This window comes from Condylura cristata, unplaced genomic scaffold (assembly GCF_000260355.1).
Source record: "Condylura cristata isolate star-nosed mole 26May11 unplaced genomic scaffold, ConCri1.0 scaffold00015, whole genome shotgun sequence".
Classification (NCBI taxonomy): domain Eukaryota; kingdom Metazoa; phylum Chordata; class Mammalia; order Eulipotyphla; family Talpidae; genus Condylura; species Condylura cristata.
Window position 1 is genome coordinate 38,082,630 of NW_004567116.1, and position 23,442 is coordinate 38,106,071.

General features: G+C 35.1%; 1 protein-coding gene across 2 annotated transcripts in view; it reads right to left on the reverse strand.

The window, feature by feature from the left end:
- The window catches only part of FCHSD2 (FCH and double SH3 domains 2), a 200,915-nt gene that overhangs the window by 146,135 nt on the left and 31,338 nt on the right, over nt 1–23,442 (reverse strand). For both annotated transcript variants that reach the window (XM_004683177.2, XM_004683176.2), the window contains exon 3: nt 19,391–19,436. In XM_004683177.2, coding sequence (XP_004683234.1) covers nt 19,391–19,436 — 46 coding nt within the window. The remainder of the gene's footprint in view (nt 1–19,390; nt 19,437–23,442) is intronic.

The window sequence follows — 23,442 nt, forward strand, 5'->3', positions numbered from 1 at the left end:
ACACGGCTGAGGGGAGCAGCGGACGGGTCAAGGGAGATCTGCTCTACCATGTGGGTCATCTCCCTGGCTGGCATTAAACTCATGCTGCAGTGGCTGCAGGTAGCTTCATAGTGCTGAGACTTTAATCTTTGCACAATGAGGGAGGCCCAAAAATCAAGTTTTATTTATCTTTCCATCTAACCTGAAAATGTGATTTTTATTCTTGAACAACTCAAATTCTAATGTTTGTCACAAAAAACTTTTTTGGAATAATAACTCTCTATTAACAGTTCATTAAAAATAAATCTTTGGGCCCACCCTGGTGGCGCAGCGGGTTAAAGCACTGCACTAAGAAGCTTAAGCCACTTCCGCATGAGTTCAATCCCTGCCTGCCCTGGAGGTAACCACATGGAGTGGCAGACCTCTCCTGACCTGCCCGTTGCTCCCCTCAGCAGAGTCTTTTAGTAGATCTGCCTGTTCGCTCCCCACTCTGTCCCTGGTGAATCCTCTCACCCTCCGCATCTCTGGCCTGTACCCCCGTTCTGTATGAATAAATAAATCTTAAAAAAAAAATCTTTGAATGCATGTTAGATTTTCATTTATTACTACATGAAGAATGAGAATATAAGACTGTTAAATTTATGCAGTTTGAAAAACTGAAAAATGGTATATCATAAAATGGATATAAATATTTAATCTAAGCTTTGGCGAACTACGTAGACCTACTATATTGAGCTTTTGCAAGCTACTTAACCTTATTAAAATATTTATTTTTGAGACCATAAAAAGGTACTTTATACTTCATGAGATACTTGTAGTTCTCAATTACTAGTCAAAAGACATGCTTCAATTTCCTTCTAGCAATATCACTTTCTCAGTTTAAGAATAACATTGTATTGACTGCTACTTTGGATTGCAATTTCTAACACAGCAGACATGAAATGAGCATTCTTCATTTCATGCATCAAATGTTACTTATGCACTTATGGTGTACCACATCCTATGCTAAGTGTTAGGATAAAATCATGAGAGAAATATTATTATATATTCAAGGAGCCTATAGAGGAAGAAGAAGTTAGGTGTAAATGTAATCATGACATGTTTCCTGGATATTCTCTCTTTTAAAATAAAAGCATTGGCTCACCCACCCCCCTACTGTCTCAGATGAGCCATGAAGCAAGCTAACTTAGAGAATTAGAAATTAGGAAGAGCAATACAGTTTAAGTTGTAATACTGTTGGCTTATAAAATTAAATTTCTGTTGATTAGTTACTTCCCATATATCACATTAAAAGGCTGGATGGCGTTTCATTCAATTTCAAAGTTATGTTTGACAACAGCTGATTTAAAATGCATGCAATACTGATCTCCAAAATTCACTCTGGCAGATTGCAGAGAGTACATAGAACCTATAAGCACTTTTACAAAATAACTGCTTGTCAGATATAAAAGATCTATGGGGTTGATTACAAAAGATACACATATTAAGAAGAGGCCCTCCCTGGTGGTACAACAGGTTAAAGGGCAGCACTATGAAGCTATCCACAGCCACTGCAGCACAAGTTTGATCCCAGCTAAGGAGGTGATCCACATGGTGTGGCAGACCTCTCCTGTCTCATCTCCTGCTCCCCTCTGTAGTGAATTTCAGTCAATTCGCCTGTTCTGCCCCCCTAATCTGTCTCTGGTGAATCCTCTCATACTCATACCTCCGGCCTGTACCCCGTTTCTTATATGCATAAATAAAAAATCTTTATACACACACACACATATAACATACACACACACTAAGAAAGGCAAAAGCATGTATACATTTTTGTTCATGGGTTATTTCTTCATTACACTAAAACTTATTCAAAGACAATATTTAGGATAAAAGAAGAAACATATAAATACCATGACCTTTTTACTTTCAAGACTAATGTAATTTAACACAGCAATGAAATTTCATACTAAGTATCTAGTGCTATTTTTCCTTTTAATAAACACAAAGTATTTCCTTTGAAGACAGTATTTCTCTTCTTTCAGATTACATTAAAATCCTAGAACACATTCCTTCCTTTATAGTGGTAAATATTTTATAAAAGTAGTTTTTTCAAATTATAGTTTAAAATTTTTATATGGGCAGACACTCTGTAAGTGTACTGAGCTAAATAGTATCCTCCAAAATTTACATTCACCAATTCCTGTCACTGGATAGAGGGAAAATAAAAGCAATTTGTAAATACTTATAATTCTAAAGTTTAAGTGTTATCAAATAAATTATCTGCCCACATAAAAAATTTAATCTATTCTTTAAAAAACTACTTTTTGATGACTGGATTAAAAAGAAGTGGTACATATACACAATGGAATATTACTCAGCAACCAAAAATAATAAACACATGCCTTTTGCAGCAACATGGATGGAGCTGGAAAAGATCATGCTTAGTGAAATAAGTCAGAGACAAAAGGAAAAATACCGAATGGTTTCACTCACAGCAGGAGTATAACAGACAAGGTGAGAAAATAATAATAATGAACAGCTATATACCAGAGATATTTTGTGGGGGTGGAGTGGGGAATGAGATTAAAAACAGTGGGGGGAGGGAAATGCACTGGTCTATGGTGATGGCACATGGGTGATTTGGTGATGGGAAGCCCAAGGGGATTACAAATGCACAAAATGATGGGAAAATAAACTATTGAAAATAGGTTTTATTTCACCTCTATCCAGCCAATTAAATTGGGCTTTTCATTACCAACAGAAAAATAACTATTATTTCTGAGAAAGAATTTTTACTAATGATAAACTCACTACCTAATTGTGTGTACCACATGGTAGGTTCTCAGTGTTAGCTAAACTACGCTGTTAACAAACAATTTTTGATAATGGGTAGGATGGACAAGTTGTATTACTTACCCTTTTAATTACTTAAGTACTTCAATAATTATTCTGAAATGTAAATCCCCCCAACCATAAATAATCAAACATAAACACAAACTCACACATTGGGGAACTGTCATCTCCTTCCACTAAAGATAAACAATAGATTTGATTTCATCTATGATCACCCATCATAAATGGGGGGGGGGAATGAATGTTATCCTCCCAATCAAAATAGTCCTCATTGGCAGGTATTCCTTTTCCAGGCTTGCTTAAATAAAAAGTGATCATTTATTCTGGTTTATTTAAAGTTATTAATAAACAAGAAGCAACAGTATATTCATGATTCTCTTGCTAGAATTTTAAAGTTCCTGGAATTTTCATGAGAAGCTTCTGGTAATTCCTGTTTCAGCTATTTAATAATCCCAGAGGAAAAGAGAATGATACAACTTGGCTCTAGATTCCTGCTTCTTGCTGAAAATGAGAAATATAGTCAAATACTAAAACTATACAGAATTCAAGAGTTTATGGTAAAGTTTAGCACACTTAAAGGGCTATCATTTTTACTTGTCCAGATTATATGAAAATAAATTGTGAGGAAAGAAGAAAATCTGTAAGTATCAGCTCTTGTCAACAACAGAAGCTGCCTTCTATTAGTATTTAGAAAAAGTGGTAGCAGGAGGAAAACAAGCTTTTAGTCAAATTCTAATATTCACACTGGTTAATATTCACCCTTGCTGAACTTCAATGTCTTTGTTCTAAAAGTAGAAATAACAACAAGTATCTTAGAGTGTAAAAATTTAAATAATGATGTCTAGTTTATATTTAGAGCTCCAAAATTTCATAGCTGTTATAATTTATACATACAGAACTGGGATACAGGCCAGAGGTGCAGGGGTGATGAGAGGATTCACCACAGACAGAGTGGGGAGCAGAACAGGCAGATCAATGAAGTACACTGCTGAGGGGAGCAGTAGGTGGGTCAGGAGAGGTCTGCCACGCCATGTGGATCACCTCTGGGGCAGGGTTTGAACTCATGCCTTAGTGACCATAGCTTCTTAGTGCTGTGCCTTAACCCACTGTGCCACCAGGGAGGGCCTGAAGGCAGCATCTTTAACAATCACATTTACACTTGGAGCCACATCAAGAGGCTTAAATTAGTGTTTGATTAAGAATATCAGTCAAATTATACTTGGCTATTATGTTAGTTTCCCAGGGCTGCTGTTACAAGTATCACAAACTAGATGGCTTAAAAACAACAGAAGCTTATTCATTCACAGCATGTTAGCTATGAAATCCAAACTCAAGGTGTCAGCAGGTTAGTTCCTCTTGAAGGCTCTGACAGAATCCCTTTCATGTCTATTAGCTTTTTGGAGTATGCCACAGTCCCTGACATTCCTTGGTTTGAAAATTTTCACCTCAATACCTGTATCGAATTTTGCCACATTTTCGTTTGTGCACGTGAGTGTGGGCACATCCAAATTTCCCTCGGTGACACTAGTCACTGAATTAGGGCCTATCTTTTTTTTTTTAATATTTTATTTGTGCATACAGAACTGGGGTACAGGCCAGAGGTGCAGGGTGGTGAGAGGATTCACCAGAGACGGAGTGGGGAGTAGAACAGGCAGACTGATGAGGTATACTGCTGAAGGAAGCAGCAGCCGGGTCAGGAGTGGTCTGCCATACCATGTGGTCACCTCTGGGGTAGGGACTGAACTCATGGTGAAGTGGCTTTAGCTTCTTAGTGCTGTGCTTTAACCTACTGTGCCACCAGGGAGGGCAAATTAGGGCCTATCTTAATGCAGTATAGTGACATTTGTTTATATCTGCAAAAACTATTTCTAGATAATGCCACAGGTCTGGAGGAAATAAATCTTGGAGGATACTATTCAGTTTCCCTTTTGTGTGTTTTATAAAAACTCAAGATTGACTGAAAAGTCACCGTTTAAACTAAACAATCAAAAAATGTTTTATAAGATCTCTAAGAGCAAAGGTCTTAATTTATCTCAGTGTATGTTGAAACTTATAGTTGATGAGATTATTTTGTTTACCAAATTCACAAGATATCTTACTGACACCTTGAAGAAGAAAAGTGAAATCTATACAAGGATGTTATTATTTACCTAGCTCGATGGCTTTAAGTCATATGCCTCTATTTTTTGATAGAGTTATAAAATAATTAACAGTATTATCCTTTTAATTTTTTAAAATAAATCAACAATGTTTTTCAAAATGGTTCAACAGTTCCTGTTCCTACCAACATTATAACAGCGTTCCTCTTTCTCTGTAACCTTGCCAGCACTTTCAGGGGATCTTCTTAAAATGTGCCATTCTCATAGGTGTGAGATGGTATCTCATTGTAGTTTTAATCTGCACCTCTCTTATTAGAAGTGACAGTGAACATTTCTTCATATATTTTTTGGCCTTCTGGTTAGCCTTTTGGGTAAATAGTCTTGTCATACTTGTTAGCAATTTATTAATTGGGCTATTTGGTTTTTTTTTAATTGTTTAACTACATGAAATAAATACATACATATATATATGTTAATCCTATATCAGTTACATATTGTATAAATATTTTCTCATGCCCATTTAATTGTTTTGCATTTTCTTTTGCTGTACAGAAGCTTTTTAACGTAAGGTTACCCCAGCTGTTTATTTATTTTTTATTTTTTAATTTTTTTTAAGATTTATTTATTCATATAGAACTGGGGTACAGGCCAGAGATGTGATGGGTGAGAGGATTCACCACAGACAGAGCGGGGAGCAGAACAGGCAGATCTACGAAGTACACTGCTGAGGGGAGCAGCGGGTGGGTCAGCGCCCTGTGGTCACCTCCAGGGCAGGTGGGGATCGAACTCATGAGGAAGTGGCTTAAGCTTCTCAGTGCAGTGCCTTAACCCGCTGAGCCACCAGGGAGGGCCCCCCAGCTGTTTATTTTTAATTCCCTTTCCATAGAGGTTGAGTCACGAAAAAGATCTTTATTGTGGCTATCATAAAATGTATTCTTCTATGTAGTTTACTGTGACATGTCTTATATCAATTTATAAATTGCTGATCCATTTGGAATTTACTTTTGTCTTTGATGTTAGTGAGTAATCCAACTTCATTTATGTGTGCCTGTCCAGTTTTCCCAGTACTACTTATTAAAGAGACTGTCTTTCCCTATTTTATAATAGCTGCTTTATCACAAATTAGTGCTGGTATGTACAGAGCTTTATTTCTGGAATTTTGATACCATTACACTGATCGATGGATCTATTTTTTGTGCCAGTATCATACTATTATATACAGTTACTTTACAGTCAAGTTTACAGGTAAACATTACAGGTAATGTGACAGCCTTCATTTATTTTTTTTTGTTTGAGGGTTCTACTGGTGAGTTATTGTGTGACCGACTGTGTGGCGTGGTTTCTAGCTGCTTCTCATGAGTAACGTCACTTTCCTCATCCTCTTCCATGGTAAGTAATTTAGGTTCTGTTGCCTTATTGTTTTATTGTTCTGTAGTTTTGTAATAATCCTTTCAGAATTTCTTTCACGTGTGGCTTTGTGTCAATAAATTAGTTTTTGCTTTTCAGTGACCTTCTTTCCTCTTCGTTCTGTCTTTAATGTTAATTTGCTGGGCAAAGAATTATGAACTGAAAGTCTTTTAATTCAAGTACTCTAAATATTTCCTTCCAGTCCCTTCATGTTTTTAACATCACTACTGAAAAGTCTATTAACAATCTGATTGGTGTTCCCTCATAAAGTACCATTTTTTCTCTTGATGTTTTTAATATTCTGTCCCTGTCATTGGTTCACAACAGTTTTATTATAATTATAATGTGTCTTGGTGAGTGTATGTCTGGTATTATTTTGTTTGAAATTCTCTGAGCCTCTTGGATCATGATTAGTTCATTTCCCAGATTGAAATGGTTTTCAGTGACTTTCTTTAAATTTTCTATGCCTGACTTTCCTCCTTCTCAGATCCCCATAGAACAGATGCTACTTATCTTTTACATTGTTCCAGAGGGCTATTACACTATTTTTATTTTACTTATTCTTTTTTCTCTACATTGTTCTATTATTGTGTTCTCCAACATTGTGTTGTTGAGCTCATTAATTCTCTCCATTGTTTCTGTTGTCTGCTATTGAAGCCCTCAAATCTACACTTTAAATCAGTTTTAGTGTTTCTTGGCTCCCTTACTTCCAATTATAGCTGCCTTATAATTCCCTTATCTTTCTTGTGTTGTTTTATATCCATTTTGTCTTATATTTTCCTTGTCTTCATTGTGGACCCGGGAAATCAGGTACCACAGGATCACCTCGAGGAGACTCAGAAAATGGAATTTCTTGCTGTGCTGTGAGTGCCAGAATTATGTGGTGAGAATCTACATTGAACCGTGCCTCTTGGTCAGCTTTGGTCTCAGTGTCTCATAGCTTGTGTCCACTTCAACTCCAGGCTATTTTTAAGTAATACATGCAATATGAGGATGGAATGATATGGGTCACAGGATGAGACTTGTTTCTTCCTTTTATGTGTTGTACTGCTCCATTACCATTCAAAAGAAAGTTCACTTAAGGGTTTTTTCCTACTCCTTTCCAACAAACTGATGCTCTTAACTTGGCTTGCTTTGTGTTACAGCAGTTGAAGTTGTGCCTATCTCTATCACCATCTTTCAGACTTCAAGTTTCATCACACTTAACAAAATCAACAATGATAAACACAAATTTGCTTCAGATTAAATTAATTACATAGCTCAGCCTCACAAACTGTATAAAACAGGTATCGAAAAAGAAAACCTTCATAATCATTTCCACTGTTAAAAAGGTAAGAAATTATGAAAACATACAGAACTAAAACAAAAACTGATGATACAGATGTAACACACATGCATATATTTATATATCTGAAAAGAAATTAAGTTCAAGAATATGCTCACTAAAAAGCATCAGGATATAAAGTGCAGAAAAGCACGTAAGATGTAAGAGTTTATTAACAGAGAAGAGCCAATTATGATGTTTTAGAATTAAAAGGCAGAAAGAATATTGATGAAACATTATTGACAAAAATGGGGGCTAAAATTTTTCAAGAATTGAAGAAAAGCAAGAGGTTGACAAATGACTTTGAGTTCCCAGGAGGGTAAATAAAACATTAAGATTAATAAGTGATGAATTGCCCAATCTTCAGAAGGTTCAGCTACTACATGGTGAAAAAAGAAAATATTACCCTACACTATAGGCACACTTGCCCTAGCTTTTAATCCAGTATTATACTCTTCATAAGCCTACAGTGCACTAGCCAATAGAGTAAAGTTTGGTTATTCTATGAAAAAATTAAAAGAAGAAATTATATACAACAGTATGACACAAATATATAAAAACAGAAAAGAAGAATCACAGAAAAGCATAATTACCAGATCGAGATCAGGTAAAAACTTAGAATGTAGATACATAGTCTACAGTGTCTTACCATAAATTTCCAGATGGCCAAAGGTGTTCCTAACCTTCATATAATGAATGATCTGTTAATGATGTGGTAGGCAATAGCCACAATACTCCAACAAGAAATGCAGTCTATTTCATATAAGCCTCATATGACACAGCACCCTGTTTGCTCTAGAATCTTATGCCGTTCCACTCCCTATATTACTTGGTAATATTCTAGCACTAACTAGTTTATATCTCAGAAACAAGCATGCATACACACACAAATTCAATGTTTCAAATCCCTAGCACTTCTCTTCATGCTAGTCATGAAGGAGGTACCTGATAATATTTGATGTTTTAAAAGATCAAAACTAAACAAATCATTAAGTGAATGGTGACTCACTGATATCTTAGCATTACCTCAGTGAACTTAATTCTACTGACAGTAAAAATAATGGAGTCCAAACACTCAGAAATTCAGTTTGATTAAGAAATAAAACATACAACAACTAAGTCAGATATTGCAAACTGAAACCGTTCAGATGGGAAAAGCCTTCCTACCTGTTTTACTTGTCTGACAATACTATTACTATGGAAATTATGTAAAGGTCAATCAATTATTTTATTTCAACAGTTACAAAACACATGGTTCTTTTCATTCTGGATTTGGTCTAACTCTAGCTAAAGAACACCATTAGTCATCCTGACCTCCTTGTTCCTGGTTCTGCGTGTCAAAGTAACAAAAAATTAGATTGAATTAATACATGAAATCTACACTGTGGGCTACTAGAATTCTGCAGTGACTTCAACCATTTTCCCAAATAGCATGATTTCTAGCCTCACTATCAGCCACAGTCATCTTCTGGATGTATTCCAGTTTCCTAGTGTTTCTTTCAAACTGTGTTCAGAACTAGAGTATCTGAAGGGAAGGGAGCAGAGGAAGCAGACAGAAAGACCTTAAGAAAGTTATTTTACTTTACTTGAACATCTGTAAAATTAAAGTAATAGCTGCCCCAGAAGCTTATTAGGAAAACATTAGTTAATGCATGTAAAATGCTCAAATACACTGCCTGACACAAAACATCTCAATATATGTTAATCTGTGATACAAAAAAAGTAAAGAGTTACAACATAAACTAACACTTACATGTAAAGGTTGAAATTTGAGGAAGTATGAAAAAACAAAATCATGGCTTTTGACCAGGATTTGGAACAATGGGTTCAAACTCAAGTAGCAGGACCCACCAAAATCTTCAGAAGCACAACTCTAGTTTGAATTCTCCCCTTTATCCACACACTTTTTTTTTTAACTTGGCCTAATTAAATTTATTAATAAAAATGAAGGAATCAGGGAGGAAATGATAGTTGTAGAATAAGCAATCATTTCATTCATATTTTCAAGTGTACTACAAGATAGTCAGGAAAAAGTCAGAATTTATCATCAAATCAATATGTAACTGGAGGTGGGGGTGAACACCTGCAGCTACTGTATTTGCATTTTGTGCCATTGTATTGAATAATATTGTTGCTTGTAGTTGTGCCAATGGACAGGGCTTGTCCAATATTCACCATAGACATAGTGATAAAAATCGAAAGTGGGAAATGTAACTGGGGGCTGAAGTCAAAGGCTGTTATAGGTGACGCTCCCAAAGGGTGACTCAGGTGAGTATGAATAACTCCAGGTGAAATATGAACAAAGAACTGGTGGAGGTGGAAACGCTGATAAGAAATATAAGGAGCACCAGTCAATCAGCCCATTCTGTTCCCCACTCTGTCTCTGTGAATCCTCTCACCTCCCATTCCTCTGACCTATACTCCAGGTCTTGTATGCATAAATAAATAAATCATAAAAAAAGAAGAAGAAGAAACATAAGGGGCTGCAGAAGCAGCCCTAGGATTTGGTGCGCATTTTGGATCTCCTGTGATTATGGGTTCAGCCATTTCTGTCAGCAACATGCCAATCTTCCAGAAGGCTGTTGAAGGGCTCTGATGAACACAGAGAGGCTTCCAGCAGACAACCTCAGAGAAAAGTTCAAAGGTTTTTTTTCAAGTAAATAGCCGAGTTTCTAAAGCTATTTCCAGTTTTGCTGTTGTTACAGCCTAGAAGGCAAAGCGAAGAACCAGACGTGTAGCCTCTCTGAGCTGCGTGAGTTTGGGTTGTCTGTTGTGTGGTTTGGCTGCTGCAGTTGCTGTTTCCAATGTTGTTTGTCTGGGGCTGTGTGGGCTCATCTTGGCAGCTCCGTGAGCATCTTCTGTTGTGTCTTCTGCTATCTTCCTAAGTTAGATCCCAATCCACTGTCTGGTTCTAGTCACTCAGTGATAGGAAGATGCCATCTTGGAAAAGTGACCTTTTGTTCAGGGTATAACTTTAAAACAGCAGACACTGCTTTGGTTGAGGTAAACAGCCATTTGTAGCCTGGTGACTCTTTGTTTCCCTTGTTTGTTAAATAAATTCTATTGTTCTCTGGAGCTGAGTAGTCTTGCATTGTGCACAAGGGTAAAGAATTCAGACAGTAACCAGTAAACTATTTGGGCACTGTCCTTGCCCAGTTTGAGTGTCCCTTACTACTCTGTATCAAATATGCCAAGAGTACCAACATTTATTCACATCTACCATTTCTTCTAATACAGTTCTTAAAACCTTAAAAATCAAACTTTATCAAGTATTTTGTAGGAAAAAAATTAGTCTGCTTTTCACCCCAAATATATTTCTAATCATAAGCAACTCCAAAAGTAAATTTTTTAAAATAAGGATCAACATGAACACAGAAAATAACTTGGGACTTTCTATATAGTTATCTTTATTATTAGACAGAACGAAACTGGGAAAATGGAAAGTTCAAAGTATATAGTATACCATTTAAATAATTTTATCAAAGCTTCTTTAATAGCAATAGCCAGAAAGCTAACTGCACCCAGTTAAATTAAGTTACAGTTTAAAGCAGCTGTGATAAAATTTACCAAAAACTTGCCCTACTAGATATACATAACACTAACTTCTTAGATAATATGCCTAACTGTTCGTAAGTTTATTTCTTAAAGAAGGAAAATAGCAAAAGCTTTCAGTGTAATAGTGTGATACCACAGACTATTTGACAGGGTGTCGGTGTTTATTCTGTTTGTCCTTAGACAAGGAGCCGCCCTTAAAGTCCACAATCTTTTCCTGCTCTTTCTCTCCAACCACAGTAACCTTTTGTATCCTCCTTTCACCAGCATCATTCTGCCAAAACTACAGGAAGCATATGAATACAGAACTTGCCTGTAGCAAATTCAGTTTGAGTGTTGTAAATGATTTCACCAGCACCTCAGGGGTTAGCTAACTGCAGTCAGAAGTCTGACTTGCTTTTACTCTAGAATTTTATACTTAATGACTCTGACATATCTTCTGTTTTCAGATGTTCATTTGTTGTGCTTGTATGATAATCAACACATCTGTTATTTCTGGGGAATTATAAAGTGAATTTCACACACCATGCTTAAAAATAAAATATTAACACTCTTTAAGGAAATTTAAAGTACCAAGCAACTTAAAAAAGACATTCAGGGCTCAAATTCTTTTCAAGTATAAATAAGGTTCTGCAAAATTGTTTTCTTCCTTCTAGCATTCTCCTAAAAATGCATTACAGGTCCTCCCTGGTGGCACAGGGGTTAAAATCTCAGCACTAACTATGGCCAGACACTGTGGCATGAGTTTGATCCTTGGACAGGAGGTGACCCAAATGGCACAACAGCCCTCTCCTGTCTAACCCAATGCTCCCATCAGCAGTGTATTTCAGCCAATCTGCCTGTTCTGCTCCCCACTCTGTCTCTGGTGAATTCTCTCACCCACCCACCCACCCCCGCATCTCTGGTCTACACCCAGTTCTTGTATGTATAAATAAAATAGATCTTTTGAAATAAAATGAATTATAAACTTATTTTGGTGTGCTTAAAGTATTGTTTTCCAAATTGCTGTCATTTGTCCAATCCTACTGAATTACTTCTTTTTATAATATATTCCCTTTGGGATAACTCAGTTATATATCTTTAAATCTTACAAGTAAGGCTTAACATTTTTTTGCCAACTAATTCTTTGTCTAGAGGATAATAACACATTTATCAATACTAGTAATTCTATAAAAGTCTTTCTTTTCGGGCCCTCCCAGGTGGCACAGCAGGTTAAAGCACAGCACTAAGAAACTAAAAGCCACTTTAGCATGAGTTCGATCCGCGCCCAGGAGGTGATCCATGTGTTGCAGCTGACCTCTCCTGTCCTACCCACTGCCCACCCCCCCCTAGTAGTATATTTCAGTAGATCTACCTATTCTGCTCCCCACTCTGTCTCTGGTGAATTCTCTCACCGCCCCTGCACCTCTGTCCTATTCCCCAGTTCCGAATGCAAAAATAAATATTAAAAACAAAAAGTCTTTTCCAATTCACTATAATGCCTTATTAGTAGCTTTGAGAGGAAAGAAATTAATGCATTTAACCTGAAGCAAACATGCATGGATATTCTTTAAGTGCTAGGACTCTTTTTTTCTTCCTTTTTGGGCAGTGCTGTAATCCACTGCACTGATAACAGTACTCAATACATATCTCAACACATGAAAACTGGTAAATCTTAAAACTTTTAAAATAGTACTTGGTAAAATGACAAAATGTAGTAAATTCTTCTAGAGCATAGATTCTCATTTATCTTATGATCTAACTAGGGAAAAATCAACATTCAACATTCAAAAGCTTGAGGTAAAAGAGATGAATCAATAGTCTAAAATATTCAAAAGGAGCCAAAACACAACCACTATAATTTTGTATGTGGTTCAATTTAATCATCATATTTTTAAAAACCATTTTAAATCGGTAAAACTGATATAGGAAATAAAAGGTTCTAAATAGTTGCTTGTATAAATTGAGATGACACTTCTTTTTAAAGGATTTAAATCGTGATTAAAATTTAGGAAATGTGTATCAAGAACTAATAGCCAAAACAAAGGAACTTCATGAAAAGGAAGTTTCTTACATTACCAAACATTATTATTAGTTGGTAAAAATGAAGCTTCACATGTTTCCAGATTAACAAACAGCACACTCTTTAAAGAACATTTCCACAATGAGAAGTGCTAAATTCTCAGTTGATTTGAAATGTGCATAAATAAATGCAACACTAAGAATATATAGGATTTTATAATTTAAAATATTTAATAGCTTAAATTGAAATGTGTTTAAGTATAAATTAAAATCAATTATCAGATTTTCAAGATTTTCACAATTATGTCTTGCCAAATATTTTAATATAACAAAACTTAATTTTTTTAAGCTCCAGCAAAATGTGACACAGGAAAAAAAAAATGAAATGGTTTTAAAACCATTTGGAACTTGAAAATTGATTCTCTATTCTAGATTCAATTGGGCTTTAAAACTGGCTTGATGGCCCTAGAGGAAAGACACTAGACTTCTTTTTTCATATTCTAAACTAAATTGCAGCATAACAAAGTAAATAACCCCGGAAAGATAAAAAGGCAACTACAATACACAGTCTTTTGAAAAAGAGTATGACAAACTTTCATTCAACTTGTATTTTTTGATCTTTCTCTTCCAAACTTGCCTACCCATTAACACTTATGCTAAATGTCTGTACTTTTCTTATGGGTCTCAGTGGCTTTGCTTTGGGCCAACACTGTCCCGGCATTTGCCCATGAGGAGATAGGCAAGTTTGGGTGTTCAACTGGAAACTATTTTAACTATATTCTTTCTCTTCTCTCTATTGCACACTAACTGCACTAAAGTCTTCTATCATAGGTTTCATTACACTAAGCATACAGTTTGTTTTTATGTGACAGGTTTGGGGGTCCCAGGATGCTCCTCATTCTGCCTGCTAACAATAGGAAGAAAACTGTGTGGCTCTTTAAAATCATAATAAGATTTGGGCCTCCTTGGTGGCCTAGGGGCTAAGTCTCAGTGCTATCACCACAAAAGTTTGACTTAGATCCCTGCCAAAAGAGCTGACCCACATATGGTGCAACAGATCTCTCCTGACTAGCCCCCCCAACCTGTTATCCTTAGCAATATATTTCAATAAATCTTCCTGTTCTGTTCCCCACTCTGTCTCTGGTGAATTCTCTCACCCCCTGTCCCCACATCCTTGCCTAAACCTCAATTGTTCTGTGCAATAAGCAAATCCTTAAGTAAATAAATAATATATATAAACAAGATTTACAGTATTCTGTGTGCCTGGAGTCTGTTACCAAAAATTACTAATAATAGTAAAATAATGTAAATATAAAAACTTCTTAGGAAATTTCTGTATAAAGCACTTCAAAAAATTAGTAAACTAAGAAGAAAAATGGTACCTAAGAATCAATGAATCTAGCACAAAAAAAAAACTTATTCAAAGAAGTGCTCTATAACAATCACTGAAAACCTAGTCTGCAACAAGAACTTGCAACCTCAAAAAACAGGTGTCCAATGGAAACTAAATACTGAGAAAAGTAAGAAAAATTAAAGTACTAAATAGAGATGTTCATGATTCAAAGACTCAATATTGTTGAGGTTATCAGTTCTCCCCAATTGTCCTACAGATTCAAAGCAATACAAAGCAGAACCTCAGCCAGCATGTTGAGGAAATTAACCAACTAATTCTAAAATGCATATGAAAATATAAAAGGCTAAGAACAGCGAAGGCTTGTACACTAGTAGGTATCAATATTTATAATAAATTTATAGTGATTAAAACAGTATAATGTTGGCAAAAAGATTTCAAAAAATACATTAGCAGAAAAAAAATCTAGAAATAAGTTTATATATAGTCATCTAATTTACCACAAAAACAGCACTTCAGTACAGAGTGGGGATGGGAGCACAGACTTTTTAATATATGGTCCTACCTTAGTTAAATATTACATAGAAAATGATGACTTGACCCAATTTTACACCATATACAAAGGTCTCTACTTCAACTGGACCATGAAACTAAATATGAAAGATTAAACAACAAAAATCCTGATGATTACTTGAAACATTTAATGAGTACTCCTCATTTATTGGAACACTAGGGTTCTAATAAATTCTTGAATAGGGCATTAAAAAGTAGTGAACACAGAAGAAAATGAATTGAATTTCATTAAAATTAAGAACTTGATTGATTCCTGGCCAGAGAGGTGACCCACATGGGGTGGCAGACCGGTCCTGACCTGCCTGTTGTTCCCATCAACAATGTATTTCAGTACGCGTGCCTGTTCTGCTCCCTGTTCTATGTCTGGTGAATCTTTTCATGCCCGCACCTCTGGCCTTGTACCCCAGTTCTTGTATAAATAAATAAATCTTAAAAAAAATAAGAACTTGTTTTCATCAAAAGAAACTTAATAAATTAAAGAGGCAGGCCATGAACAACATTTCTGTATAAGACTGAAAAGGTATTTATAATACATATATCTGATAAAGGATTCAAACCCAGCATATTCACAGAAAAATCATTAAAGAAAAAAAGGCCAAGAGATTTAAACATGCACTTCACTAAACAAGATACCTAAACGCCCAATCAACATATGAAAAGTTCCTCAACTTCATTAGTCATCAGGAAAATGCAAATCAAATCCACAAGCAAAACCCTCATTCACTGCTGGTTAGGGAGCAAATATCACTTTAGAAAATCATTTCGCAATTTATCTTCCAAAGCTAAAAAACACATACTCTATGGCAGAGGCCAATAGACCACATTCATAGTCAACAAAGATGCACACACAAGAATGTTCACAGTGACACTATTCATAAGTCAATGGCAAATATTGGCAACAACATGGAATATCCAGAACCTTTATATACTACTGGTGGTTAAAGCACAATTGGACAACTTGCAAAAACAGTTTGGCCATTTCTCCAACAGTTAAATATAAACTTAACAAGTCTGTATTTCCACTTCTAGGTGTATACTCAAGATATATGAAGACTTATGTACAAATAAAGACTATAGAGACTACAGCAGCATTAGACATAATAGGCAATTATTATGGAAATATTTTGTAAAATATCCAGTTACTCATCAGTAAGTGAATAAACAAAATAAAGTATTTATCTATACCATGAAATACCACTCACCAATAGAAGGAATGAACTACTGACATGTGATAAAACATGTATGAACTTTGAAAACATTTGCTCAGTGAAAGAAGCCAGACAAGACCACATAGTCTTAAGAGTACACTTTTATGATATGTCTAAAAAAAAGATAAATTCAGATAAATATAATGGTTCCCATAGGCAACCGAAGTTGACTGCAAAGAGACAGAAAATTCAAGGTTTGATGGGATTGCTTAGGAAACTAATTTCTCATTTATTATAAGAACTAATCAAGCAACAATGTCTAGAGTTGAAAAAGCAACATCAGTTGATTTACACACCTATTATTTAGAAATGTGGAAGTGATAACCAGGAGAGCTAAAATAGGAATCTGATTTTACTTTCTCCTTTGAGAAAGAAGACTGGATTTGGGCAGAGGACTGCTGCTTTTCATACAACTGAATGTATTACTTTGTATTTTTTTATCATGAACCTGTCACTCTTCATAAGTGACATGTTATATAAGAGTATATGTTTAAATCATGTTACAGAAAATACAGCATACAAAATCACTTTGTATATTAACTTTAAAAGCAGATCATACACTTTGATCCCAATGGAAATATATCTGTAAGAGGCTATATTGAAACCTATCTGTAAAGGGTCTAATAAAGGTTCCTATTTCACAGGATTTTTAAGAGGATTAAACTAAGTCACAAGTAAAATAATCAACAAAATACCTAGCACAGAGCAAGGATTCAGTGTTACTTATCAATCAGGACTGATGCTATTTACTATAAAAAGCACCTGATATATAAGCAAGCACTCGATAATTAATGACTGAATTAACGAGTCTATCAATCTTTAACAGAATAGATTATTCCCTTTTAAGTCTAACAAATGAAGTGAAGCTCAAACAACAGCTGGTTAACTATACTAAATTTAACAAGGCACACACACACACACAAGAATCATGCCCCCTTTCATTATTTATAATATAAATGACAACAGCAGCAATTATGGTTATAACAACCATAGGCATTTTTCTTCTAATGCTCTCCTTTATTTTTTAATTTATTTATTTTTGTGTAAAAGAACTGGGGTATAGAACTGTGTATAAAACTGGGGAATAAGAGGTAAGAGGATTGAAAGAGAGAGTGGGGAGCAGAACAGGTGGACTTACTGAAATACACTAGTAAGGTGGACTTACTGAAATACACTGTACCATGTGTGGATTAGCTCCCTGGCTGGGGATCAAACTCAGGCCTAAGTGGGGATAGCCCTGAGACTTTACCCCCCTGATCATTATGAAATACTACTTTCATAATTTTTGGAGGAGGTATCAATTTAAGAATTCTACTCCATACAGAAAGTAATTGCTTACAAGGAAAAATTTTCAAATATGTTAAAATATTTTTATAAAAGGAAGAGTAGCTATTTATTCTTACAACTATCTGAAGGAAATGCTTAAGTTGCCATAAAAATACCTCTCTACCATCAATTGAAAGTACACTATTTTCTAGCACATATTTAAAAATAACTAGCAACAGGTCCTCGCTGGTAGCACAAGGGGTTAAGTTGCAGCACTATGAGTCAATCTACAGCTACTGGAGCAAGAGTTTGATCCCTGGTCAGGGAGGTGACCCACACGGCCCAGCAGACCTCTCCTGTTCCTTTAGCAGTGTATTTCAGTAAATTTGCCTGTTCTGCTCCCCACTCCAACATTAATTCAAAAGACCTGTACCCCTTGTGTACTGCAACAATGTTTATAATAAGTAAGCTAGGGAAGCAACCCAGATGCCCAAAAAAATAGATAACTAGATCAAGAAGATGTGATGTATATTATATATATATAGTATATAATAATCCATTATATATGTATAATGGACTATTACTAGCAATCAAAAAAAGAGAAACTCATGCCATTCAGAGCAACATGGATGGATCTGGAAGGAATTATGCTCAGTGAAATAAGCCAGAAAGAAAAAAAAAATCTAGCGATTTCACTTATAGGAGGGATGCAGAGGAGCAAATTAAGGGATAGGGAAAATAAAGTAATTATAATAAATTAAAAATGAAAATCAACAGGCAACTATAAATCCAGAGACATTCTGTTGGGGGGAGGAGAAGGAAGGAGGATCAAAACAGAGGTGGGAAGAGCACAAGGGATATTGGTGGTGGGAGTTCATGGGAATACACCTCAGAGAGAAAGCATACATTGTACAAAAATGAAAAATAATGTATAAAATTTAAATAATAAAAAATAAATCACTAACTTAAAAAGATACAGGAACCCAGCCCTCCCTGGTGGTGCAGTGGGTTAAAGCACAGCACTGAGAATCTAAAGCCACTTCCCTATGAGTTCAATTCCCGCCTGCCCCCGAGGAGATCCACATGGGATCCACATGGCGAGGCAGACCTCTCCTGACCCGCCCACTGCTCCCCTCAGCAGTGTACTTCGTAGATCTGCCTGTTCTGCTTCCCACTCTGTTTCTGGTGAAGCCTCTCACCACCCCTGAACCTCTGGCCTGTAACCCAGTTCTGTATGCACAAATAAATAAATCTTTAAAAAAAAAAAAGATACAAGAACCCCTATGTTAAAAGAAACACATTAGCCATAAATGGAATCTACCTAAATGCCCATCAAAGAATGACTGAATAAAAAGTAGTAGTATATGTGCTCAACAGAGTACTACTCAGCTTAAAACAGAAAAAAAAGAAAGTACACCATTCTTTATCAGCAGGGTCCTAATGAGGAATAAGTGCCTGACTGAACAACAACAACAAAAATCAGCCTTTCATAAAACAGCAGAGAAGGGGGGCACATAAGGGAAAATATATATATTTGTAAAATGTATCCAATATTACCTACACTTTACAAATGTTATAAATACAGTGTTCTCCCATAAGTTTCACACCCTTCTTTGTAGTAAGGAGCAATTTAGCTCACCTGAAGACCCACAGAAGCAAAAGGAGGATCAACATGAGATAGCTAGAAAGAAGAAAAGGCGGGTAAAGGACTACCAAAGCTTCTTTGCAACAACCCTATTGCCCTGAGTCAACAGAGAGGTAGACCTAGGATAGAGACTTCTATTTCAGAACTTACCTGTGCATATTCTCTCTCAATAGCAGCCTTCTTCTGACTGAATGTCCTAAAAACACAAATGAAAATTCATTACCAAAAGCATAACAATAATTTCATGTATATTTATCAACACACCTTTCAAATACTATTTGGGAGGCAGTGCTGAGGGAAGGGTTAAAATCTCACTCATCTTTGTTCCTGACATCAAAGACTCTAAAGTCAAAAAAATCTACATTCAAACTTTAGCTCCACACTTAATTAGCTATATGATCTTGATCAAATCACTTGACCTTTTGTGCCTCAATTTCCTCTTTGAGAAAATGGCTATAGTACCAGAATTCCCTTCATAGGGATAGAGTGAAATTTAGTTAACTGAAATATGTAAAGTGCTCAAAGTAAGCCTTAGCACACAATAAAAACTGTAATTGCTAGCTATTGCTACTAGATTGGCTAGCACACAGTAATCACTGACAATGCTGACTGATCTTAATAACTACCGTAGAGTGAAATATAAAAAACATGGTTAAAAAACAAATTTTGATGAGTTTCTCAAACATGGAATAAAAAATTTCAAATAATTTTCTTCTTCCCATTGTTTTACAAAAGTTAGATGTAAGCACACTTTCCATATATGTATTACATTTCATAGATTCTAAGGTAAATTCTTTTCACATTTCAACATTTATGATACTGAGATTCATAATGGGTTTAGAATTATCATTAGTTCTACCAAATATGTATCCCTACTCATTATTAATACCCAAGTGAAAAAGACTAATTACAATAAACTTGTTGGAAATTTCACTATTTAAAAAATCTGAAAACTTACCTACATTTTGAAGGAGGTGGCATTTTTAATATTTTACAAAAGATAAAAAATATTTAAAGTATTTAACTATTACTTCTAATCTTAGCTGTAACTCTTAAAATAAGGATGTTGAAGTCACATTTGCAAGAAAATAGAAACTAAATCTTTTATTTTGAACATCATATCAACTAATTTTAAATTTGTCCGTGGAATTTAGTTTTTGTTAAAATTACATGGTCATTAAATAATTTTTTGTTAAGAAGCAGGAAACAAATTCAAGGTAACAATTACTCAAAATCAATATCATCTGTATTATCAAATTTGATTATTATTAAATATCAAGAGAACAAAGTAAAAAAATCTTTTGATAATCTCCATATAAGACAAGGGCATTTATTAAAATTCAACACCAGTTTCCATTAAAATCTCTTTAAAAATATAATGGTTATGAGCGTTTGCTGGTGGCGCAACGGGTTAAAGCACTGCATCATGAAGCTCTCCGAAGCCACTGCAGCACGAGTTCCATCCCCAGACAGGCAGCTGACCCACATGGCGTGGCAGACCTCTCCTGACCCACCCACTGCTTCCCTCAGCAGTGTACTTTGTCAATCTAGCCGTTCTGCTCCCCACTCTGTCTCTGGTGAATCCTCTCACCCACCACACCTCTAGCCTGTATCCCAATTCTGTATGCATAAATACATAAATCCTTAAAAAAAAATATATATATATATATATGATGGTTACTATATTTGAAAAGACGGACAAGAACAAGTGTTGGCAATAATGCAAAGAAATTAGAACTTTTCGTATAGTGCTGATGGGGATGCAAATGGAACAGACTGCTTTGGAAAACCAGTCTGGAAGTTCCTCATAAGGTTAAACATAGTTACCATATGACCCAGCAGTTCTATTCCTGGATTATGTACCCAAAACAATTTAAGACATATATGTACATTGAAAACTGTAAATGAATGTTTGTAAGCATCATTATTCATAGTAATCAGAAAGTAACAATACCCATCAACTGATAAAACAAAATTTGATATATTCATACAGAGTAATATTATTCAACCATAAAAATTAAATACTGATAAACGCCACAATATGTTAAGTGAAACACTATGTTAGGTAAAAGAAGTTAGATATAAAACACCACCTATTATGTAATACCATTTACACAAAATATCTAGAATAAGCAGGTCTATACAGACAGAAAGTAGACTAGTGATTACCAAGGTTTAAGGAGTTGAGATAAATTTGTCTGTTCTAAAAGTGTGGTTCTTCTAACTCATAAGTTGATTACAAAGTTCCTGTGGGAAAAATTTAAGAACCGGTCAACATTTTTAAGAATAGTTGTAAAAACTCTGGGGGAAAGAGTAATATTTAAAAACACCTACCCTCACCAGATATTAAAAATTAATTTTATTTAAAGTAATTTAAATAGTTTAGTAATGGAACATGAGTAGACAGATAATTGCACACAGGCCAGAAATCTACCCAAGACACTATGCAGTTAGTAACTGAAAGATATTTTGATTCAGAGGGGGAAATATGGATTCTTTAATAAACTGGGACAGCTTTACAGAAGATACAATGTTAAATTAATAGTTACAGAATAATGTATATAGTATACTGTCTTTTCCAATAATAAAAGTATTTACATGTATATGTTAGATTATGGTAATTATAAATTTCTCAATTACAATAGTTCCTCTAATGAAAATACTGTTCTGTGTAAAACTGTCCACTGTGGTGTCCCAAGAAATTACTGTGGAAGAATTTTCTGAAATATTTAACATGAAGCTGTCAGCATTAGCTACATATGAAGAAAGGATCTGGTGGTAGTGGTAGAAGACCTTTTACTCCATCCATCTTGTTTATATTACTTGAGTTTATAACATGCTTTTTGTTTAACTAAGATGAAATTTACATGATACATGACTAATCTAATTTTAAAGTGTAAGGTTCAACAGCAATTAGGGCATTTGCAATGTTGTCTTCCTTCTTCCAAAATTTATTTTTTAATAATGTGTGTCACTGTTTTGGTTTATTAAATTTATTTTTATTTATTTATGCATAGAAAAGCTGGGGTGTAGGTCAGTAGTGTTGGGGGCGGTGAGAGGATTCACCAAATACAGAGTGTGGAGCAAAACAGGCAGATCTACTAAAATACCAGGAGTAGTAGTTGAGACAAAAGAGGTCTGCTATGCCATTTGTGGGTAAGCTTCCTAGCAGGGATCAAACTCCCCTACTTCCAAAAGTTTTTAATCATTCTGGAAGATGATTTGGCATTTTGTAAACACCATAATGGTACGTGTTATTTTCCAAAAACAGTAATCCATTCTACTGTCATAGCAATTCAAGAGGGTATGACTTTTTACTACTCCTGTAGTACTCACTGGTAGTCTACATGAACACATAACAAAGCAATAGGGATCTGCGGACCACTGCCACACAAGCAGACCGCCACTGGCCAAAATGTCATTATGCAGCATAATTTTCTTATCCATTCATTCACTGATAAGACATTTGGGTTGTTTTGACATCTTCATTATTGTGAAAAATATTGTTATAAATACTTGTTTAGAAGTTTCTATGTAGAAATATGTTATAATTTCTCTTAGATGCAAACTTAGGAGTAGAACTGATAGGTCATTTGCTAATTTTTATTTATTCTATTTTTAACTTTTTTAACTATCAAACATTTTCCATAATGGCCACACTACTTTAACATTTCTACTGCATGCATATTTTAAATTTTTAATAGTTAAAACAAACTCATTTTTAAAGTAAATCCATATTACATTCATTTAAAAGGCTCTTATATGGCCACTGAAAGAATGTGATAGCTCTATATGTACTGATAATAAATACTTAATGACTATCAAAGGCCAGACTGATATAGCAGGAGAAAAGAGTTCTTGGGCAAGTTAATATTTCTGACTATGCCTTGGTTTCCTATCAATTAAATGGTAATAAAAAGAACACTTTCCTCATAGGGTTGCTATAAGGATTTGATATGTACTTAAACAGTACTCTTTTGTACCTAAGTACTATTTGTGCTTAAACAGAGCTGGCACAAATACTTACCAGAAAAATAATTATTAAATAGTGGAAAGATCACATTCCACAGTTTATAATTATGAAATTTAATCCAGCTTAAATATTTAGATAAATGGACATGCACAGCACTACAAAAAATACATTTAAAGTACTTCTGGTCTTAGATGACAAAGCAGGGTCAAAATCTCCTTTCACAATTAAT